This window comes from Macrobrachium nipponense, chromosome 15, assembly GCF_015104395.2.
Source record: "Macrobrachium nipponense isolate FS-2020 chromosome 15, ASM1510439v2, whole genome shotgun sequence".
NCBI classification, from domain to species: Eukaryota; Metazoa; Arthropoda; class Malacostraca; order Decapoda; family Palaemonidae; genus Macrobrachium; species Macrobrachium nipponense.
This window is the reverse complement of record NC_087208.1, coordinates 24,483,000-24,505,526: the sequence shown is the minus strand read 5'-3', so window position 1 is coordinate 24,505,526 and position 22,527 is coordinate 24,483,000. Positions and strand designations below refer to the sequence as shown.

Sequence of the window (22,527 nt, the reverse complement as noted above, 5' to 3'; positions counted from 1 at the left end):
AACAGACGCACTTTTTAAAGCTGCCTTTGCAATGGCTATCCCTGGCAGTCTGGGACGTTTTACAGATCCCGCCGAGGGAACGCCCGATCGGTGGGGATTCTCCATAACCTCCGTAAGGCTTCGACTTTCCTTCTCTCTGGGCTTGTTGGAGTTTGGAAGAGGTCTAGGCCTGAGAGCGAGACAGAGCCGATCGAACGCACCCTCTACTAATTAGGACGCCTTTCCAATGGCGAACTTGGCAGTCTGGGACGATCTACAGATCCTGCCGAGGGGACGCCTGATCGGTGGGGATTCTCCATAACCTCCGTAAGGCTTTCGACTTTCTTTCTCCCTCTGGGTATGTGAGCTTGGAAGAGGTCTAGGCCTGGGAGCGAAACAGAGCCGAACAGAACGCACCCTCCACTGCACTAACAGTAAAATCACTTCTTACCTTTCAATAGCTCGTATTTAGAGCTACCTTCCTTTGTCTTCAAATTGCAATATGAATTTGAAGATTCTGTGAAAGTAAGAAGGATATGAGGATCCCACACTACTAGTAATGTTAATGCTCTAACTGCTCGTTAGTACGAGAGCTATATAAACTTCTAAAGGAAGCGTAACTATTCTTTCCTTACATCGTCAAGAAGGAAGTTAGCTCAATCAATTCTAACATTTACTACACGTTATTATGAATAAATATGTTATTGTCATGATACAATAAAGTTTTATGCATACTTACCTGGCAGATATATACTTAGCTATAGACTCCGTCGTCCCCGATAGAAATTCGAATTTCGCGGCACACTCTACAGGTAGGTCAGGTGATCTACCGCCCCGCCGCTGGTGGCGGGAATAGGAATCATTCCCGTTTTGTTTTTTCTAAGACAGATTTTCTCTTCCACCTGTCTCCTGAGGGAGGTCGGGCCATATCACCGTATATATCTGCCAGGTAAGTATGCATAAAACTTTATTGTATCATGACAATAACATTTTATGCACTCAACTTACCTGTCAGATATATACTTAGCTGATTGGCACCTTGGCGGAGGGTAAGAGACAGCTAATCTACTGAAATAGACAGGAAACAACATATGTTGTAGGTAATAAAATTAAAAACCTTGATTCCTACCTGTGTTAGCGAAAGACTTCATGGCTACTGCCTAGGAGCCCGTATCGCTTCAAGAGCCTCAGCGAGGTAGTGACCTCATGCTAAGAGTTCTTGATGGTCTGTTACAGGGGTCTTACCCACTTACGCTTCAGAAACCTTAGGATCTTTGTCAATGGGGGTTCCTATCCACTTACATGACAAAACACCTTGCCTATTGGCATGATCATAGAGCACGACACTAATCCCGATCACCTGATCCTTATTGGGGTTAGTACTACGATTGAAAGGAGTCATCCCCGAACATCCTTTCAAGCAACCCACAACTCAAAAACAATATTAAAACTAATTATTAAAAATATTAAAAAACAAATTTAAGGATCAGCGTCTGCTCCATTTCCCAGCATAGTATCCGCTGATACATAAGGTCCAAGAGAGAAACATTTATCGTATGTTATTCTAACATCCTTTAAATAATGGGATGCAAATACTGAATTGCACCTCCAGTAAGTTGCTGCTAAAATGTTTCTCATGGACATATTCTTCGTAAAAGAAAGGGAAGTTGCCACAGCCCGTACTTCGTGAGCTTTCACTCTCAGCAGCTTTAAAGAGTTCTCTTGGCAATTCCTATGAGCTTCGGTAATTACATTTCTGACAAAGAATGCCAGTGCGTTCTTTGACATCGGTCTATTGGGGTTTCTTACCGAACACCAAAGACCTTGTCGACATCCCTGAAGCTGTGTCTTCTTTTCTAAATAAAATTTTAAGGTCCTGACTGGGCAAAGGGACCGATCCAACTCTCTTCCTACCAGGGAAGAGAGTCCCTTGACTTCGAAACTTCTAGGCCAAGGTTTAGAAGGGTTCTCATTTCTTCGCTAGGAAAAGATCCTGGAAAGAAATGACAGCCGAGTCTTTTCTAAATCCCACCCCCCCCACCCAGAGTCCAAAGCATGCAATTCACTGATCCTCTTAGCAGTTGCTAGAGCCAACAGGAATATGCATTTGCTAGTAAGATCTCTGAATGAGATTTTATCTATAGGTTCGAACCTGTCCGACATCAAGAACTTTAGGACAACGTCCAGGTTCCAACTCGGGGGAATCGATGATCTCAATTTCTTAGTCTCGAAAGACCTGATGAGATCATGAAGATCCTTATTATTCTCGAGATTCAGCCCTCTGTTTCTAAAAACAGCTGAGAGCATGCTCCTATATCCCTTGATAGTTGATACGGCCAATTTGGATTCTTCTCTTAAGAAGAGGAGAAAATCCGCGATTTCGGTTACAGAGGTATTGGAAGAGGACAGCTTCTTCGACCTACACCATCTACGGAAAACTTCCCACTTCGATTGGTAGACCCGCAGGGTAGAGGCTCTGCGGGCTCTAGCAATTGAAGTTGCCACTTTCTTTGAAAAGCCTCTCGCTCTGACCAGTCTTTCGATAGTCGAAAGGCAGTCAGGGAGGGAGACTTGGATGTTTTTGTGGAACCTCTCGAAGTGGGGTTGTCTGAGCAGATCTGTCCGTCTTGGTAGAGATCTGGGGAAGTCCACCGTCCATTCCAGTACCTCTGTGAACCAGATTCGGGAAGGCCAAAAGGGAGCAATTAGAGTCATTCTCATTCCTTCCGATGCCACAAATTTTCTCACTACTCCCCCAGCACTTTGAATGGGGGAAAGGCGTATGGCATCTATGCCTGACCAATCCATGAGGAAGGCATCGATCGCTGTGGCTCTGGGATCTTCTTCTAGCGAGCAGAAGTTGTCTATTTTCCTGGAGAGGAACGTGGCAAAACAGGTCGATCTGGGGTCTCCCCAGAGATGACCATATTTGTCTGCAGACTTCTGAGTGGAGCATCCACTCTGTCGGGGAGAACCTGGTTCTTTCTGCTCAATCTGTCTGCCCTTAGGTTTTTTACTCCTTGGACAAACCTTGTACGCAGAATAATGCCCCGTTCCTCTGTCCAGGTTAATAGAGCTCTCGCTATTTGTTCAGCAGCGAGAGTGAGTGCCCCCTTGATTCCGGATGTAAGCCAGAGCTGTGGTGTTGTCGGAATTGACTTGAACTACCGCCTCTCTGACTTCCGCTTCGAAGTATTCCAGGGCTAGATGAATTGCCAGGAGCTCCTCGCATTGATGTGCAGAGTAGTTTGTTTGTCTGGTCCAAACACCTGCTACTTCCTTTGGACCCAGTGTTGCTCCCCAACCTGTTTCCGAGGCATCGGAAAAACAACACTCGGTGAGGGTTCCGAATCAAGAGGGACACCCCTTCGTTCCTTGTTAATGGGGTTAACCACCACTTTAGGTCTGATTTTATCCCCTGTTGGATGGGAAAAACGTCTGACAAGTCTCCTGTCTTTTGACTCCACATCCTCTTTAGATAAAATTGCAGAGGTCTGAGATTTAATCTTCCCAGGGAAATGAACTGCTCTAACGAGGAAAGGGTGCCCAGCAAACTGAGCCATTCCCCCTCGCCGAGGTCCGTTCTTTCCCTAAGAAGTTCGAGATCTTTTCTAAGCCTCGAGTAATTCTGTCTTGAGATGGAAACGCCCGAAAAACCCCGAGAATCCATCTTGTATCCCCAGATAGACTATGTCCTGTCTGGGGATCAATAGTGATTTCTCGAGGTTCACGAGCAGTCCCAGAGATTTTGTCAAGTTCAAAGTCTCTCCAAGTCCTTCAAGCACTGAATTTCGATTTTGCTCTTATTAGCCAATCGTCCAGATAAAGGGATATATTTATCCCCTCTAGATGTAGCCATCTCGCAACGTTCCTCATTAGCCTCGTGAACACTTGAGGGGCCGTTGAAAGGCCGAAGCATAGGGCTCTGAATTGGTATACTTTCCCCTGCATCATGAATCGGAGATATTTCTTCGATGATGGATGCAGGGGGACATGAAAGTATGCATCTTGTAGATCTAAGGAGGACCATCCAATCTCCTGGACGAAGAGCCGCAAGAACCGATTTTGATGTTTCCATAGAGAACTTTGTGTTCTCCACAAATCGGTTCAATGCGCTCACATCCAGGACCGGTCTCCACCCTCCCGAGGATTTCGGAACCAGAAAAAGACGGGTTGTAGAATCCTCGGGAATGCGGATCCCGAACCACTTCGATGGCCTCCTTTTGCAACATCTGTTCTACCAGTTGCAATAATGCTTCTTTCTTGGCAGGGTCCCTGTATTGGGCTGACAGTTTCTTCCCTCGGGTTCGTAGTCAAGGGAGGTATGTCTCGAAAGGGGATCATATATCCCTTTGTTACCACGGAAAGGGACCAAATTTCTGCCTGTCTCCGAGCCCATTCTTCGGAAAATTTCCGAAGTCTGGCTCCTACCGGTGCTTGAAGGACTGTTGTCTCATTTAGCTCTCTTGATAGGTCTGAAGGAAGGCCTACCTCTCTTCTGCACTCCTCTCTTCTTAAAAGAGGGTCTGGCCGAGGTACTTCCTCGAAAGGGCTGTTGCGGGGCCCGAGTCTCTCTCTTAATAGGACCAAAGTCCTCGATTTCTTTGCAGATTGGGCCAAGAGATCTTGTGTGGCCTTTTCTGTCAAAGAATGAGAAATATCTTTTACAAGATTTGAAGGAAACAATTGGTCCGACAGAGGAGCATACAGAAGAGATGACCTCTGAGTAGGAGTAACTGCTTTCGTCAGAAAAGAGCTAAACAAGACTCTCTTCTTCAGAATACCAGTTCCAAACAGAGAGGCCACCTCTCCTGATCCATCCTGAACCGCCTTGTCCATACAGGAAAGAACACTATGAAGGACTTCTGGACTAAGAGATTCCTCCTCTTGTGTCTTTTTGGCCAACACCCCAAGGGACCAGTCTAAGAAGTTAAAAACTTCTAAGACATTAAACAAATCCCTTGAGGAGATGGTCCATCTCAGAAGTCCCCCATGTGATCTTTGCTGATGACAAGGCTTGTCTCCTAGACGAATCTACCAGATTCGAAAAATCTGCTTCGGCAGTGGACGGGAGAGTTAGACCCCGTGGTTTGCCCGTCTCGTACCAAATTCCCTTCTTCCTGATAGTCTGGAAGGAGGGCAGGTAAAGACTGTCTTCCCCGCCTTCTCCTTGGATTCCAACCAATTTCCTACGAATCGGAGAGCTTGTTCATGGAAATGGTTGGCTTCATTTTAATAAAAGATGATTGTTTCGAGACCTCGTGCTTGTAAACAAGGACCTTGGAGGAAGGAGGAGGAGCAGTAGGGCTTAAAGAGTCCCCAAACTCTTGAAGTAAGAGGGCTGCCAGCGTCTTGTAATCTGACAAACCCGGAGCCGAGTGATCTTCAGAGTCCGAAATCTCTTCCAAATCCAATTCCGAAGAGGATTGTTTATTTCCAGTAGGAGACTGGCCTCTTGCAACATCCACCCCACTCTCGCAAGAACGACGACGGACCGCCTGTGCGATAACTTGCGTCCCTACGGAGAGATAGGTTGATCCTGCAAAACGAACGTATCTTCTCCTGGCAAGAGCGATGGCCGCTTGTGCGACACCTTTCTCTCCTGTCAGACGAAGGACGTCCTCTCCTATCACTTTCTCCGGAACCACCTATGTCCTGACAAGGAATACGGCCGCTTGTGCGACAACTAGAGTCCTTGTCAGGTAAAGGTTTATCCTTCCGAAAGCTAAACAAATCCTCTTGGCTTAATTGTCTTTTGGAAGAATTCCGTCTCTTATTTGCCACTTGTGGCTCATTGCGCCGGGTTGGCGCTCGTGATTCCTTGCGCCAAGCTGGCGCTTCTGGCGCATTTCGGCATGGTGGCGCTTCTGGCGCATCTGGCGCTTCTGGCGCATTTCGCCAGGCTGGCTCTTCTGGCGCATATGGCGCATTTCGGCAGGGTGGCGCTTCTGGCGCATCTGGCGCCTCTGGCGCTTCTGGCGCATTTCGCCAGGCTGGCTCTTCTGGCGCATATGGCGCTTCTGGCTCTTCTGACTCGTATGGAGTCTCAAACTCATCTGGCGCATCTGGCGCATTGCGCCAGGTTGGCGTGGCGCATTCTTCATACTCCTCCGAGTATAAGCCGAAAACTTCCGTTTCTTCTTTCTTTCCCTTCGTCTTCTTTATAGGAAGAAAAGAGTCCTTTCTCCTGGGAGTTTCCTTAGTAAAAACTCCTACTAAGGCTGAAAGTTGCTCCTGCACATTTAGGATAATTTTTGCAGCCGCACTCTCTTTTTCCTTCCCTGATTCAGGTGAGGCATGTCTCGAAGCGGAAGGAAACTCCGATTTCCGTTTAGGAACCAATCTCCTTCTCTTCTTCTCACAAGGTGATAGATCGGAGAAAGAAAAGCTCAGGGCTTGAATCCAAAGTAGGAGCCTTCCAACTTCTCTTTAAGGGGCGTTGACAGTTCATCAGAACATCCATCCCCTTACATTCGGTGAAGAATCTGACGAAGAAAAACACTTCTTTAGGATGCTTTTTCGATAGCGATCCTTGGCAGTTCGGGTCGTCACAGAATCTGCCGAGGGGACGCCTGATCGGTGGGGATTCTCCGTAACCTCCGTAAGGCTTTCGACATTCCTTCTCCTCTGGGCCTGTGAGCTTGGAAGAGGTCTAGGCCTGGGAGCGAAGACAGAGCCGATCAGACGCACCCTCCACTGCACTAGGGACACTTAATTCACTATCACTGTGCTTACCTTTCAACGTAGCATTTGACGTTCCATCCTTTGTAGCGCAGCTTTAAGATCTGCAATTTCCGTTGCCGGATTTGCAGTCTTAGTACTAGAGGAAGAAGATAGAGGTTTAGGGTTAGGTGTTTAATTTAATAGGCTCGTTAGAGCGAGACCTACTTACGCTTCTGGAGGAAGCCTTCCTAGCCCTATCCATCCATATCTAATTTCCTTAAATATGAATTTAAATTCTTCCATTCTTCCTCATTCATATTTACACATTCATCACAGGTGTTAGAAATTGAACATTCATTCCTTCTACACCCCTTCACAAACTGTGTGAGGGTCTACCGAAGCTTTCGGGTTATCCCTCACCATGCATCCCTCATTTACACACGGTCTTCTAACCGTAAAGCTAGAATCCGACATCATGAGAAATATCCAAAACCAAGTCCAAAAAACAGTCACGAAAGAGTATGCCAAACCAAAAGATCCAATACGTCACCAAAATAACCGGCTTAGAGAGTCAATAGCGATGAAAAATACGAAAATCAAATCAGGAGTACAACAACAATGTTGCTGTCACGGCGATAGAGAAAATCTGTCTTAGAAAACGGGAATGCTTCCTATTCCCCCGCCACCAGCGGCGGGGCGGCGGTAGATCACCTGACCTACCTGTAGAGTGTGCCGCGAAACGAATTTCTATCGGTACGGGACGGACGGAGTCTATAGCTAAGTATATATCTGACAGGTAAGTTGAGTGCATAAAATTAAAATTTTCCTTCTTGCAAACTATGTGATTGTCTACCGAAAAGTTCGGTTAGTTACACGTAAACAATTCTTCGAAATTTTCGAAGCCAAAGTTATCAAAACAAATGAATATGCGTTATGCCGAACCAAAGATCCAGTACTTCCCTGCAAAAGATAGCCCAGAAGATCGATGGCGATGAAATCCAAAAATCAAGTCAGGAGGAACTGCAAACGTTGTTTACATTCCAAGCGACAGAAAAAATATGATAGAAAACAGGAATGGTTCCTAATCCTGCCACCCAGGGCAGGACGGTAGATCACCTGACCTACCTGCAGCGTGTGCCGCGAAATTTGAATTTCTGTCGGGGACGACGGAGTCTTAGCTATGTATATATCTGACAGGTAAGTTTATTGTATGAAACCACTAACAGCAGGTGAGGAAAGTGCCGGTGTTAGCCGGCACTCCTCTGGTCCCCGTAGTCTTCTTCCTTGCGGAAGAAGAGACGGGTCCTGCCCCCGAAGGAGCAGGGTCGTGACCAGCGGAAGAACCCCCCGTCTCACCAGAGCGAGACGGGCCCTTAGAAGTTCCCGAAGGAGAACTTCTTAGGGGGGGGGGGGGAGGCGACCTTCTTCTTCTTAGGCGGGGGAGCCTTAGAAGAAGTAGGGGAAGAAGGAGGCGGCAGACGACGACGACGACGAGAAGACGATGAAGACGACGACGACACCTTCCTCCTCTTCTTCTTCTTCTTCTTCGTCAACCTCCTCAGGACCGATGTCAGATCTGTCATCCAGAGCGGTAGCCGGGGCTGCTGTTGCCGAAGCAACAGGGCCCGGACGCACCTGTCCGAACAGATCAGCATCGGGAGCAGCGGTGCCAGGAACAGGAACAACGTCAGCAGGTGCAGGCATCACAGGAACAGCAGTGGAGACGGGCAGGAGCAGGTACAGGAACGGCAGCAGTGGTCGGTAAACGTCACGTCCGTGAAACAGCGGCTGGGCAGGTACGGCAGGTACGGCAGGCTGTACAGGCGGTCCAGGTGGACGGACCAGCGGCACAGACATCCTAGGTACTGGTGGGAGGTCCAGGGGCGAGCTCTCTTCGGGCACACGAAAGTCCGGTCGCGGCACGGCAAAACCCAGGCGGCGGCATCACACTCCCCCGTGGTACGGCGGACTGGCCCCTGGCACCGATGTAGTGGGTGTGACAGAGACCGCGTGCGGGGTGTACACCAGGTGAGGAGGTGAAGCATAGCCAGGCGTTGAAAGGGTCGTGGTGGTGGGGTCGTAACCGTAGCATGCGTGGACCGCCACAGAGCCAGCGAGATGGTAGTTTAGCAGCCCCAGCCCCTGGGACACTGGGCGGCACGCCCTGCAGACCCTTCGATGCCCACACCTGTCCGAGGTCGTCCTTCGCGGCAACCGCACCTGAGGAAGCAAAAAGTCTGGGTGATTAGCAGGATCCTTCTACCCGCTCGCGCGAAGACGAACGGATAGAGGACCAGAGTACAACTCGACATCGGGGTATCCAGCGCCCTCCTCCACACTCGACAGGTCGGGTGAGGAGAAGGACCTAGAAACCCCCCCCGAAGGGGAAGGCGCCAAACGTGGGAGCTGAGCGGGCGGCAGGAAAGAAGACGAAGTGTCCGTAACCAAAGGAGTCGCGGGTGGAGAGCTTTCCGACGACTCCTTTGCAGGCCTTCGCTTCTTCCTGCCTTCGTACAAGGCCTCCACTGCGCCTCCGACCATTAGAACATACTTCACAGGGCTCGGCTCGGGTGCATTCGCGCCCCCGACACCGAGCGCACAAAATATGTGGATCAATTTCCGGGAATGAGCGGACTTTCCGCATTTACGCCCTTCGGTACCCGGGCATAATCTCCGGGGTGGTAGCGAGGCGTGGAGATTCCATTATTGATCAATTCACAAATGATGAAATAAGAGAGGAAATGATTGTACTTACAAATGATTCACACACAAACACAACCAAATACTCATGAAAGCAAAACGACGAGAAAGCGGGCAGAGAGCGTCGAACACACACGCCACTCGCTGTGGAGGCCGAAAGCAAAAGTGATTTGTTTACCTCCCAGTCGCGAACGCCGCCCCTGTCGGACAAGCAGTTAACTACCGAACCCTTGTTCGAAAGCTTACGACCTATCCAGCTGCCGCTAGTACCTTCCTATTGTAAAAGGACCGAAGGTTTGTATGCCGTGTCGGAACAAATGGTGCAAACATTACCACAATCGCATGAATGATTTTTTTCGGAAGAGTTACCGTGCGGACGTAAGGAAAAAGTTTTTTCATAAATTCACCATAAATCGAAATATTGTGCTAGAGACTTCCAATTAGTTACAAAATTAAGGTAAATGATTGAATATTACTAGAATATAAGCGTTTTAGCTTACAATTGTGTTTTTCGAATATTTCGGTAGAGTCAAAGTTGACTGAAGGTTGAAATTTTGGCAATTATCGTTATATAAAAATATCTCAAACTGATAAAAGCTACAATCATGAGTATTTTATTGTTGTATTTTACATAAAAATGCGCACATTTTCATATATAATAGTTCATGTAACGGCTAATTTACAATGGTACAAATATTATTGTTCAAAGTGACGAAATAATTTCCGAGATGTGCACCGATACTTTTTAGTGCGGCAAGAAAGAAATTCGCGCTTCCGCGCCTTCGTAACGATTGTAAACAAAACAACACCTTGATCCGTGAACTCCAGCATCCCCCAAGGCGCGTGATTCAAAAGTTTTAGGCTGGTAGGCCTATAAGTATTTTTCCGCGAATTTTAAAAAAAACTTTTGTAAGTCGACGTAAAATACGTCCAGTCGGCACACGGGAAACAAAATATGTCAACGTAAAATACATCCAGTCGGCACACCGGAGAAAAACAAAATATGTCAACGTAAAATACGTCCATCGGCGTAAGAGGGGTAAGTAAACAAAGTGGACCTAAACTCTGAACTCTAGTTACAAAATATGTATGTAACTTCTTAAGACATTAAATTCTCCTTCAAAAGATTAGGATACATAATGTGGGTGCTATCACCTCAGAATATCTTTATAACTTGCATTACCAAGACTTTTTCTGAAAGGTTTTGTTGCCCTTTTCTTTGGGCCTATAAGCCTCATTCAAAAACAAAAATGCATTTGGAAAAACCTTACAGACTTATATTTTTAAACCCTTAAGAGCGGCCTAAAAAAACATACAGCACCCCACGCAAAAATTCTAAAAAATTCTCCCTACCCTCCACAAGAAGTTGAAAAATCACAATTTTTGAAAGTAAATTATATTTTTCCTAACCATACAAAAATGAGCTCCTTTACATTAATGCCCACCTCATGCTACCCCTCAATCATATCTCATATCTCACCTGCACTGCATTATATAGACCCATTTCTAGACTGTTTAACAAAAAATCAAAATTTTTGAAAGTAAATTGTATTTTTCCTAACTATACAAACCTGAAGTCCTTTACATAAGGAATTACTTTCAGCCTAGGCTGGAATTACGCTCATTAATTCTTGAACAAGGTGGTTAGGTAGTAACTACCATTTGGTACGGCGGGTAGGCCCGCCTGCCCGACTGTAAAACAACTCCACTTTGCCATTCGGCCCAGGTTCAGATTGAGGGGTGGCATGAGGTGGGTATTAATGTAAAGGGCCTCAGGTTTGTATAGTTAGGAAAAATACGATTTACTTTCAAAAATTGGGATTTGTTCCAACACAATATACAAACCCTCGGTCCTTTACATAAGGAAGACTCGCTGATTGGTGGGAGGAATGTTAGTGAGCATCTCAAACTGACTGGAGTACTGCACACCTGGGCTATTCCACCTAGTCATAAGAGCAAGGATGAGTGTCCTGTCTCTAACACCTTGATCAGAGTATAGGAGCTGCATAATCAAAAATCACACTTCTGGGCCTTTCCAAAATGAGTGAGGAATCGTAACTCATCCGAAAAGGGCTGGGAAGAATATTTAGATTCGGGGGCATTAATGCAAAGTTCTAGGAAGAGTGCATTATTGCCAGTCTCCCTCCTTCCTCCCCTTGCTAGAGGAAGGAAGGAGAATGATTGCTTCTATGATTCTGATAAGGAAAATAAAAAGGAAGCTTGATGTGCAAGCTTACCGCATCAATCACCCGACCAGCCAATGTAAGTTCGAGTTCTATCATCAACCTGAAGGAAGGGGAGGGGAAGGTGGAGAGGCCAGTCACTCTCGCATCCTTCTACCTCTAGAACCGCCACATACGCAAGATGCAGCTTGTCCTCTTGAAGGAGCCAGTAAGCAAACACAACCTGCAAGCATCTACCACCAGTCCAAGGAAAAGAGGTTTCAAGGACCTGTGGGCAGACCTGAAGGAAGAAAGATATAAATATGGTCGCAAAGAGACCTTATCTATCTTCTGGTCCGACATATTCTTCATAGAGATGAAATGTACCCATCCACTAGACTATCCAACTGCAAAGAAGTCTCCAAGATCTCTTAAGACTCAGAGAAAGATGTGTCACTGGACACTTCTGCATTAGCAGTCTGCAGTGGACAAAGGCATCGACACTCAATGAAGGTGTTGATCCTTCATGGGTACAGCAATATGCCAATAAGACAAAAGTAATGGACTGATCTAGATCAAACCGATACAAAGTCCACAAAGCACAGATCATGAAAGGACTCGGACTTGTCAAACAAATGCTGACTGATTGCGCAGTTTTGTGCTGTCATGCATCCAAGACGTAGTCACATGACACCTGCTATTGAAGGATTATGCTGAGAAAAATCATACAGATTGTCTATCTTGTTCACCAACGATGTTGAGAGACGAGATGATGATTCTCGTGAGGCATGAGCACATTAGACAATAGTCAATTGCCTTCTATAGACCAAGGTCCCTGTGATGGCAAGACAAAGTTTCTCATCAGTAGTTGAATCTCAACCACGGAGAAACAATACAGGCAGTCCCCGGGTTACGACGGGTTCGGCTTACGACGTTCCGAGGTTAAGGCGCTTCTCAGTTATATTCATCAGACATTATTTCCAGGGTTACGACGCCTACAATGCTGATCTGGCAAATGAAATATGACACCAAAAATGCAAAATAATCAATATTTGAAGGTTTTTTTGATGAAAAATGCAATTAGAATGCAGTTTACATAGTTTCAATGCACCCAAAGCATTAAAAGTAAGGTTTTCTAAGGATTTTTGACGATGTTCCGGCTTACGACGATTTTCGGCTTATGACACGTCTCAAGAACGGAACCCCCGTCGTAACCTGGGGACTGCCTGTACTATATTACTAGTGAACGACTAAGGTGAATGTGGACGGACCTACATCTTCACAGTTGAATCGAGTGAAGTAAAATCTCAAGATTCTGATCACAGAAAAAGTCCCGCTGATGACACTAACCAGTGAAGACTGCTTTAATCCCTGTGTTTTTACAGAGGACTATAAAAGTTATTCCGCTATTTCATTGCTCCTCAGCGAGAAAGTCAGAGTTTGCAATGAAAGCGGAGTCTTTCAGTAATGAAAACACAGGGATTGTACTGCCTGAAGAACTGCTTCTTGTGGGTTGGATCAGGGAGGAAGTTTCTATTTAATTTGGAAGCAGAGCTAGTTGGGCGGGGAACAGGTGAAGTCTTCCATTATTCATTTACAATTCAGGGTGAACAAAGAATCATTGAACACCTTACAAATAAGAAATTATATTAGAAGACAACACTCAAATTGTCTGAAGAAAATCATTCAGAGTCATTGCAGCGGCCAATGGGGCAGGTGCAATGGAACAGAGGACTTGGCTACAGACTTCTGTTATACCATGGGGTAAACAGAAAGATGATAACGAGTCTAATGAGATATATCTCTGTCTGAAAATTCTCGCAACGTTAAATGTGGCGCAGGAGAGATGGGCATTATGTGAGAATTCTGATCCAACCCGAGACCCAAGTCTGTGATTGCCGGGGAGAGAGCTTCGAATTGGTAGTTGATCCTCAACAGAGGTGAAAACAATACCAAACCAAAAAGAATCTCGGAGAGCAAGCAGTGCTGAGACAGAGCCTATACCACTCGCTCGATTTGTTTATAACTGAGTTGCCTGGCAGAGTTCCATCCAGGAATGCATTCAGCTATAAGAAACATCCAGCACAAAAAGATACACTCAAGCATCTGCATTTCAACCGAAATGGGAGGGAAGAAAACACTCTTGTTCAATGATAATGCAAAAGCTGTGGTGCTGTTGGTAAACAATACCACTACCGTATATACTCGTGTAACATGATCTCGCATATCATGCAACCCCCAAATTTTCACCATAAAACAATGATTTGAACATGTATCTCATGTTACATGCGAGTTCAATTTTTGAGAGAAAATTACAATAGGCTAACCTCTTTTCCTCCTGTTTATCTATCCCATTTTCTAGTTAAGCTAAGCCCTTTTCCTCCATTTCTTTATCTATCCTATCTTCTAGTTAAGATAAAAAGAATAAAAGAGAACGCTAAAAGTATCGTCAGTAATGTTATATTTGTTGTGTAAATGCATACAGCCAGAAACAGCTGATTTGCTATGAACAACGGAATCCGAGAACTGCAGCAGCTTGCTTGCATTCAAACCATCGTACATTACTATATGCTTATTCTCTATGGAAAAAAGATCGGCAAGGACATATACTGCTAAATTTAAGCAGCTAGTTGTAACTGAAGCTGAGGAAAGAATGTTCATCTGCTAACGACTATTATCGTGCATCAGCAACATGGAAACTTTGGTATAGCACCATCAAACTCGACCATAAACAAAATTTGAGAGAAATGTGTTTTAATCAAAACTACTTGGCATGAAAGAACACATTTTACTATGCTCACACCGATTAGTATTCTGATGAAATCAAGTCAAAATATCGAACGCAACCTGTTGATCTTTTTGACTCAATGACATGCCCTCAGCGCCATCTACTAATTAAAAAAATAACTAAATTTCCTTCACAACAATATGAATACAAGTGATATTTTGACTTGAAAACACTGTATAACTTAAAATAACCTTGCCCCATATCAATAGAGTATCTTGAGATTCATTTACGCTAACTAGAAGCAATAAAATTGCTCTGATTTGACTTCAATACAGCTAAATAAACTTACCTTGCAATTGTCCTCAGCTGATTTCCAAACCAAAACACTGATTGCTATTTTTGTATTTTATTTATAAAACAACAATAGTAATATGAAAATACATACAATATTATTGGATGCAGTGAAGTAAAGCATAACTTTTTAAAAGATCCATGGAAAAGATGCATACTCATTATGTTTGTATTTTATCATACGATACTAGTAATTAGAAGTCTCGAAGTGAGACTTCTTAAGGAGCGGAGAATACTTCCTCGTTTTAGGACGTAGAGCCCTTTGAAAAGGGCGGTTAGGAGGCATCAGATAACGAAGACGAAAGACGATGACACTGTGAAAACTCGCTGCAACACAGGAAGGGAGGGTGCTATGTCATGGCAAGCAACCGCACCAGTCAAGAGCAGAGAGTTCGTTAGAGCCGAGCACTCAGATCGGCAGAGCTGTCTGGTCAAGCCGATCCGAGCGAGCTGAGCAGATCACCACTACATAATTATGAGTGGTAATCGTCAACGAAGAACTATCACTTCTTCCCAATTAACCATTCTCCTTCAAGGCCGAAGCTCCGAGAAGAAGAATAAGAGGGATTCTGTGTCTCCTGTCTTATGTGTTCGGACCCTAAGGTCCAATACACGAGGACAGTATTTGACCATTCACCCAGAAGGTGTTACATGCAGTTCCGAGCTCTACACAACTCCAAACCAGACTGAGGAGCAGACTCATCTGTACTGGTAAAGGCTCGTCTCGCCATCCAAGCACTTGTAATAGTGAAATAGTGAGTACTCAGCGAGCGTTAGAATTCATAAGAATTCCCACGCTCAGTGAGAAAAACCAGACTCTTGTAAGACAATAATCGGGCAAGACTTGTCTCGCTCTGGTACTCAGCAATATGATGAAGCCGAGCACTCGGCAAGCGCCAGTGAAACTAAGGGATCTAGGCGCTCGGTGAGACTCCCAATTATTGTAATATTCATCGGGAATGCCCGTTGCCCAAGTGTTTGGAAATCTCAGACAACCAAATCACTCTGCAAATGCTAGAAATTTCAAGGAATTTAATGGCTTAATGAGACTCCTGATTTTCATAACAACAATTACCGGGTATGTCTGTTTCGCCTGAGTGTTTGAAAATTACAGAAAACCATAACACTCTGAGAATGCCAGAAATTCCAAGGAATTCGAGCATTCAGCGAGATTCCCGGGTATTGTAGTAACAATTATGTATAAGGAATTCTTGTTTCGCCTGAGTGTTTGCAGATCGTAGAAGACCAAAACGCTCGGAGAGTGTTAGAAATTCCAAAGAATTTAAGCACTCGGCGAGACCCCCAAATTTCGTCAAACGATCATCGGGGTGGGGCCCCTCCTCAACTTCTGTGGAAATTGAGGAAGAACAGACATAAAACCAAGTCCTAAATGCTAGAAGACTGGAATGAGAGTATTTATTCAACAGAACATACACTCAAGGCTCCCAAAACAGAAGAACCCAAGGGGGACTGTGAATTGAAATCCATCCAAAAGACAGAAAAAGCCATGGAGACATAGTCTCCAGTTTTGCCATAACATCCTTCCTCAACACCACAAACCCCCTCTTCTATCTTTAAACGACAGCTAGTAAAAGGACAAAGAAGAGGAATTACCAGAAAAAACAAAGGACAAACCTCCGAAGTTCCCCTCGGTAATTTCTAAAGCATAAGCGTAAATTTTGGATGAATACATGTCTCGTCCTACTGTTAAAGGACAAAAATATGTACTACTAATAAAGATGTTGGCACACCTTTGCTGCCGACCCTTAACACAAAGTAGAAAGGTGACTATCAAAGCTATCACAAAAAGTGGATTTCCATATTAATCATTAAAGTCAAATAGTTATTAATATCAAACAGAGTTTATACATATTTATTCAAAATAATAAATTAAAGATCCCACATAGAAAATTGTATTATCAGCTAGTCAACAAGAGCTCACAAACATACGTCTTCATCGAAAGATGGCCGAAAGCAAAGTGGAGTGTTTACATCCGGACAGGTGGGCCTACCCGCCTACCAGACGGTAGTTACTACCTAACCACCTTGTTCACGAATTTAACGGTTGTAATTCCAGCCTACACTGAAAGTAATTCCCTCTGTAAAGGACCGAGGGTTTGTATATCGTATAAGAACAAAGACTATTTACAACTCCTTGTGGGGCCTCTTTTACAAGACAATCATAAATTTTACCAGTTATACATGTTCTGTTCTTTATAATACATAAAATTATAATCACAGCTCACACAATATCAAAACAGATAAGAAGTAAAATCAGTAACAAATTCCGAGTACGTATATTTGTTGTAAAATATTTATGTAAATTTACTGAGATCGAATTTGCAGTAACATTTTTTGGATTATACATGTTTTTTCTAATATTTATTTGCAAAATAACAATTATAACTGACATACTATCATAAAAGATAAGAACTAAAATCAACAGCAACTCCTGGGTATATTTATGAGCAAATAAATAAAAAGATGTCATGGGAGAAAGATAAACACAACATGCTCCCTTGAAGTCAAGATCACAACTAGCTCCTGAAATGCCTACAATCACAATCTGAACCAATCTCAAAGTTGCCATTAGTGAATATATGGGCAATAAAAGTAATGGAACCTCTTTCATCCACAATTCCTCCGAATCAATGTAGCGTATTACTGATACTCACCATGAGTGAATCCATCCACCACCCAAAACTTGTTATTGCTACTCATATGAGGGTATACAAGTCTATTAAGGATTAAATTACTAAGGTCAAGATTAATTATTATTACGAGTTAAAAGGAAATAGTACTAAAAGATGGATGTGAACAGCTGAGTTTTGGCCTTTGAAAATGATGCTAAAACAACCTATTTTCTTCTTTCTATAGATAAATAAACATTTTTTTAGCTTCCTAAAAATTATTAATATCAAACAGCATTATCATAATCATCACTAACATTTTTGTCAAGATGACACCACTGTCGTCTGTCTTTATTTTGTATAATGATGATTAACTTCTGATATCAGTGGTTACTCAACTAAAAAGAAACGTTAATTACTGCTGCCACAATGCAGTTCTAATCTTATGAGTATTTAAGCAAGTATTGTTCTTCACTTCTTTTGTTATTAAGGCAAGATTTCTAAATAGAATGACATACGTTCACCTTACAAATTCCTATAAATCATGCAGTAAGTTTTTGTTAATACACAAGCACAAGTTTTTTTTAAGTTTCAAATACTAACTTGTCTCAACCACAAGAGACAAAGTTCAGATTGCCTGCTCCTTCACTCCACTTTGTGATGCTGTACTGAGGTGTAACTCTTGAGTAACACCCGTCCTTTGGAGATAAAGCGCGAGACTTAATGCCCAAGCTGTTTGATCTTGGTTAGTTGCTCAAAGTTTTTTTTCATAATGACTGCCATGTGCTATTTACTACTGTTAAATGCTCTCTACATTTCATGCATAACTTTTATTTTGTTGATTAAAAGTTTTCTTATTTACTTCCAAATTTTCTCATTACTAAACAAATTATGCTCAATCACAAATGATTTAGCTCAAGGTTCTCATGCATTCAAATTTGACAAGAGGTCTGCTCACTTTATTTGTTGTAACTGCATAATCTCTCTCTCTCTCTCTCTCTCTCTCTCTCTCTCTCTCTCTCTCTCTCTCTCTCTCTCTCTCTCTACTTACTTTCTTCAGTAATTAAGGGACTTGTTAATAAACTCTGTTTATCCCTACAACTAATCATAAATCATAAAACACAGTAGTACACACTTTGTTTCCTATGAACAGGTTAAAAAATTACATAAACATACTTACACATTATCTCTAATGTATTCATTTGCTTGATAATACCCAGCAATCACCAATCCTTGAGATCTGAAGCGTTGTTCAATCTACAAAAGGAGAGGAAAAATCATTATCTTGCCCCATAACATTCCTTACTTACTTGGAACTTTCTTGGAACTATTGAAATGGAGAGCTCTTGTAACACCAAATATGAAATTTTATGACTGTTCTTATTGACAACAACATAGTAATCTGAACATAATCTGATTTCCATTAATCATTTCCATGCTTTACAAAAAAAATATTCTGAACACTGCAGAACTTATCATAATATGAATTCAATTAACCATTTTCCCTACTTTTACCAAAAAAAAAAAAAAAAAAATTCTGAATACTGGAGAACTTATCATAATCAGATTTTAATTAATCATATCCCAGCTTAAAAAAAAAATATTCTGCCAATTGGCCTAAAATCATTTTCACACAACTATAACTCTATGGACAAAAATTTAAAACAGTAAATGTGTGACTGACAGTGAGTGAGCTAAGGACTAGCCAATGCAATAAGTTTAACAAATCTAAAAAAGTACAGTAACTTTTATACAAGAACCCTCAGTGAGTCATGGGGATGGTACTGTCAGAGTAAATAAATTATGTGTAATATTACTCATTTTTTAAATATTACCACACATTCAAACAAAACTGTCCCAAGGGTGGCATTGGTACATAAAATGATATTGTTATGATACAATAAAGTTTGTTCATACTTACCTGGCAGATATATATATAGCTGTATTTTCTGAAGTCCGACAGAATTTTAAAAACTTCCGACACACGCAGTGGTCGGCCAGGTGGTTAGTACCCATTCCCGCCGCTGGGAGGCGGGTATCAGGAACCATTCCCATTTTCTATTCATAATTTTTATTTCCACTGTCCCCTGAGGGGAGGTGGGTGGGTACTTGATTATATATATCTGCCAGGTAAGTATGAACAAACTTTATTGTATCATAACAATATCATTTTGTTTCATGAAACTTACCTGTCAGATATATATATAGCTGAATCCCACCTTTGGAGGTGGGAAGGGACAGAATAGAAGGATTTTGGGAAACAAATGCATGCAGATGATTTACATCTTGGTTCCACCTGTTAGCATAGCTGGCTTCGTGGTTACTGCCACGTAAGTCTGCTTGTGCTACTAGAGTTGCCAGCGAGGTAGAGACCTATATAGCTGGTGCACTCCAGATGATCTGTCAACAGGGGCGAGACCACGACGTGACTAGACCATATGACCATACCATGAGGGCTAAGAAGTAAATAAATATATATATATATAAAATATATATCATCCACCTGACCAACCTAGCCAAAGTTAACGGTTGTGTTAACTAAGGCTTAAGAGTTAAGAAGTCGCCGTTGTCGGCGACTCAACAACTAAATTAAGAGCTCTTCCTAACCATTTTCTACAGGATAGGATGAGTGGTACTTCTTGCCCCCAAGATTGTGTCTGCAGACACGTATGGCCCTAGCGAGCAGCAGATCTCATATGCCATCTTCACATCTCGCAGGGAGTGTGAAGTGAACACAGAGTTGCTTCGCTAAAACATGGTACTCAGGATGTTGCTGAGTGCCATGCTCTGTTTGAAATGCTTCCGAGGCCGCGCCCTCACCTCGTGAGCATTCAGATAAAAGATTTCAAATCTTTGTGCAAACACAATGAAGGAGCATTTTTGAAAGAACTCCTTAACACTAAAGCCAGGCTGTTCTTCGATATGGGCAAGTCTGGTCTTTTTCGGAACACTGCAGATTGCCCGATTGACTTCGACTTTCTTGAGTTTTATGTAGATAAAACTTGAGAGACCCGACAGGGCACAGGACTCTCTCTGGCTCCTGCCCACTAACTTGTGCCATCTTGCTTCCAGCTCCTGGCCCAAGGACAAAAAGGCGGGTTACCATTCTTAGGCCACAACGGAAGGGTTAGAGAGCACACCGCCTTGGTGTTCTCTAAAGCCAAAACTTGTGACGATGCTTAAAATCTCACTAACCCTCTTTGTCGTATCTAGGGTGGTTAGAAGAAGGCCTTCCTGATCACATTGCAAGAAGTTAACAGGTAGGAGAGGTTCGAATGCTTTGACATCAAGAACTTCAGACTACGTCTAAGTTCCATATTGAAAGCTTCGATCTGGACATGCACAGTCAGTCCGTCTGTACTAAAGTCAGGTGACCGACCAGTTGACCAGTCAGACGAATCAAGGACAGCAAGGCTGTACCCTGAAGACCATAAGGCACTATTCTTCGCTGAAGGATGAGTGTCTGGACTGCCTGGCGATTCAATCTAAGCAAACCTTGGGGTGTATCAACGCAACCCAACGTCGTCAGCGAATCAACTCCTGACTCGAGCTTCTGGTGCCAGGAGAAAGGAGCGAGGAGCAAAAAGGCGATTCAGTCCCGAAGGAAGAATGCCTGACAGTCCAACCTAGTCTCATGTTACACGATCATCGGGGGTGTATAAACGCAACCGACTTCGTCAACAAGAAACTCAGGGCTACTATATGTCGCCTGATCTCGCACGAGTGTCTGACTCCGAGAAAACAGGTGAGACAAAAAGTAGATGGTGAGCGAGTTCGAGATTCCACAGAACTCAAAGATCGTGAAGGGCTTTGTTGTTTGACAGACGCAAATCTCTGAGCCCAAAGGCCGGTCAACAACATATTTGCGTATTCTTTAATAGTTGTGACTGCCAGCTTATCCCATTCTTCAGACGGAAATGGAAGACGGTAATCTTATTCCTGTCAACATCTCGAATAGCCTGAACGTAGTCAAGACTCAGAGCGGAGAGGTTATAGGTACCTTTCGAGTTTAGAGTAGACCGACTCTCTCGGAAAAGGTCCTTGGAAAGTGAACTAGGAAGTATGTGACCTCTGTGAATCCAGGATCCTGAAGGCCAACATGGGGCGATCAGCGTCATTGTCGCTCCCTGTGACGTCATAAATCCTCTTATTACATTTCCTAAGCGATTGAAAAAAGGGGAAAAGAGACTAAATATCCATCCACCGTTCAATATCATAGGATGGCGTTTAATGGTACCGATCCCGGATCGAGAATAAGGGAGCAGAGAAGAAGAAGCCTCTTCGTCCTCAACATATCGAAGAGAAGAATGAAAGGGCGTCCCTAAAGTCTCCACAACTCTCAACTTACTTCTAAAGAAAGATTCCACTCGGAAGTCAATAGTTGCTGCCGTCGATCGAGACATTCGTACGGGACTTTCGCAATCCGGTAACGAACCTCTAGAGGATCGTTACATTCTACGCCTGTTGTTATAATAGGCTTTCTCGTAAACTCGAACAGGGACCGAGAGAAGATACTTCTTAAGATATGAGAGAGCTGTGGAATATCAGAGTTGATCTGGACCACTGGTTTCCCAAAACTCGTTACGAGGACTGGAGGGACTACCGAATAGCTTTTACTTCTTTCAGATTAAGATCCAGGACATCTGAAACCCTATCCAGATGTCCGGCACCTTCTTTCTATCACCTCAGGTGATGAACGCACTGAGAGATGTTCAGAAGCATTCCTAGATCTTGAATAATATTTCAGTTTCCGGTAGGAAAAAACTGTGGTCTGAATTGCAGTCTATTCGGGGGAAACAAACTTCTTCAGGAAGGAAATGGTCCCCAGCAAGCTCATCCATTCCCTCCCCGAGTATGCTTACTTCCCTAATAAGGCTGCGCTTTGCCTAAGCAGGAGAGCATATAAAAGTGCAATGTTGCGGTAGACTCGTAGTTCTATACCGTGCGGTAACGAGCACCGAAAGGATTAAGAGATAACTCTGTTGAATATAGTAAGGCAAAACGAATGCAACGTTTATTCATTCACGTAAGAAATCCCCTCAATCTTAGGCTAAAGTCCGTGATTGTAGGGCAGAGTTACAGTTAGTCAGTCAATCCCGCAGGAGAGACGTAACCGCCAGCACAGAGATACGGTTAGTCAGTCAATCCCGCAGGAGAGAGAGACGTAACCTACGGCGCATGACAGCGACCCGATCTGTTACTGGCTCGGTTGGACTGGAGACAGACACAGCGTGACAGCAGCAGCCAGCAGCTTACGAACGTCGTCTCTTAACTTTATGTCTGGGTTGCCAGCTACCCTATTCTACGAAGAAAT

General features: G+C 43.6%; 1 protein-coding gene across 1 annotated transcript in view; it reads right to left on the bottom strand.

Moving 5' to 3' along the window:
* Nucleotides 1–22,527, bottom strand: part of LOC135227037 (ER membrane protein complex subunit 8-like) — a 112,497-nt gene that overhangs the window by 86,419 nt on the left and 3,551 nt on the right. The window contains exon 2 of the mRNA XM_064266827.1: nt 18,394–18,470. Within this exon, the coding sequence (XP_064122897.1) occupies nt 18,394–18,470 (77 nt within the window). The remainder of the gene's footprint in view (nt 1–18,393; nt 18,471–22,527) is intronic.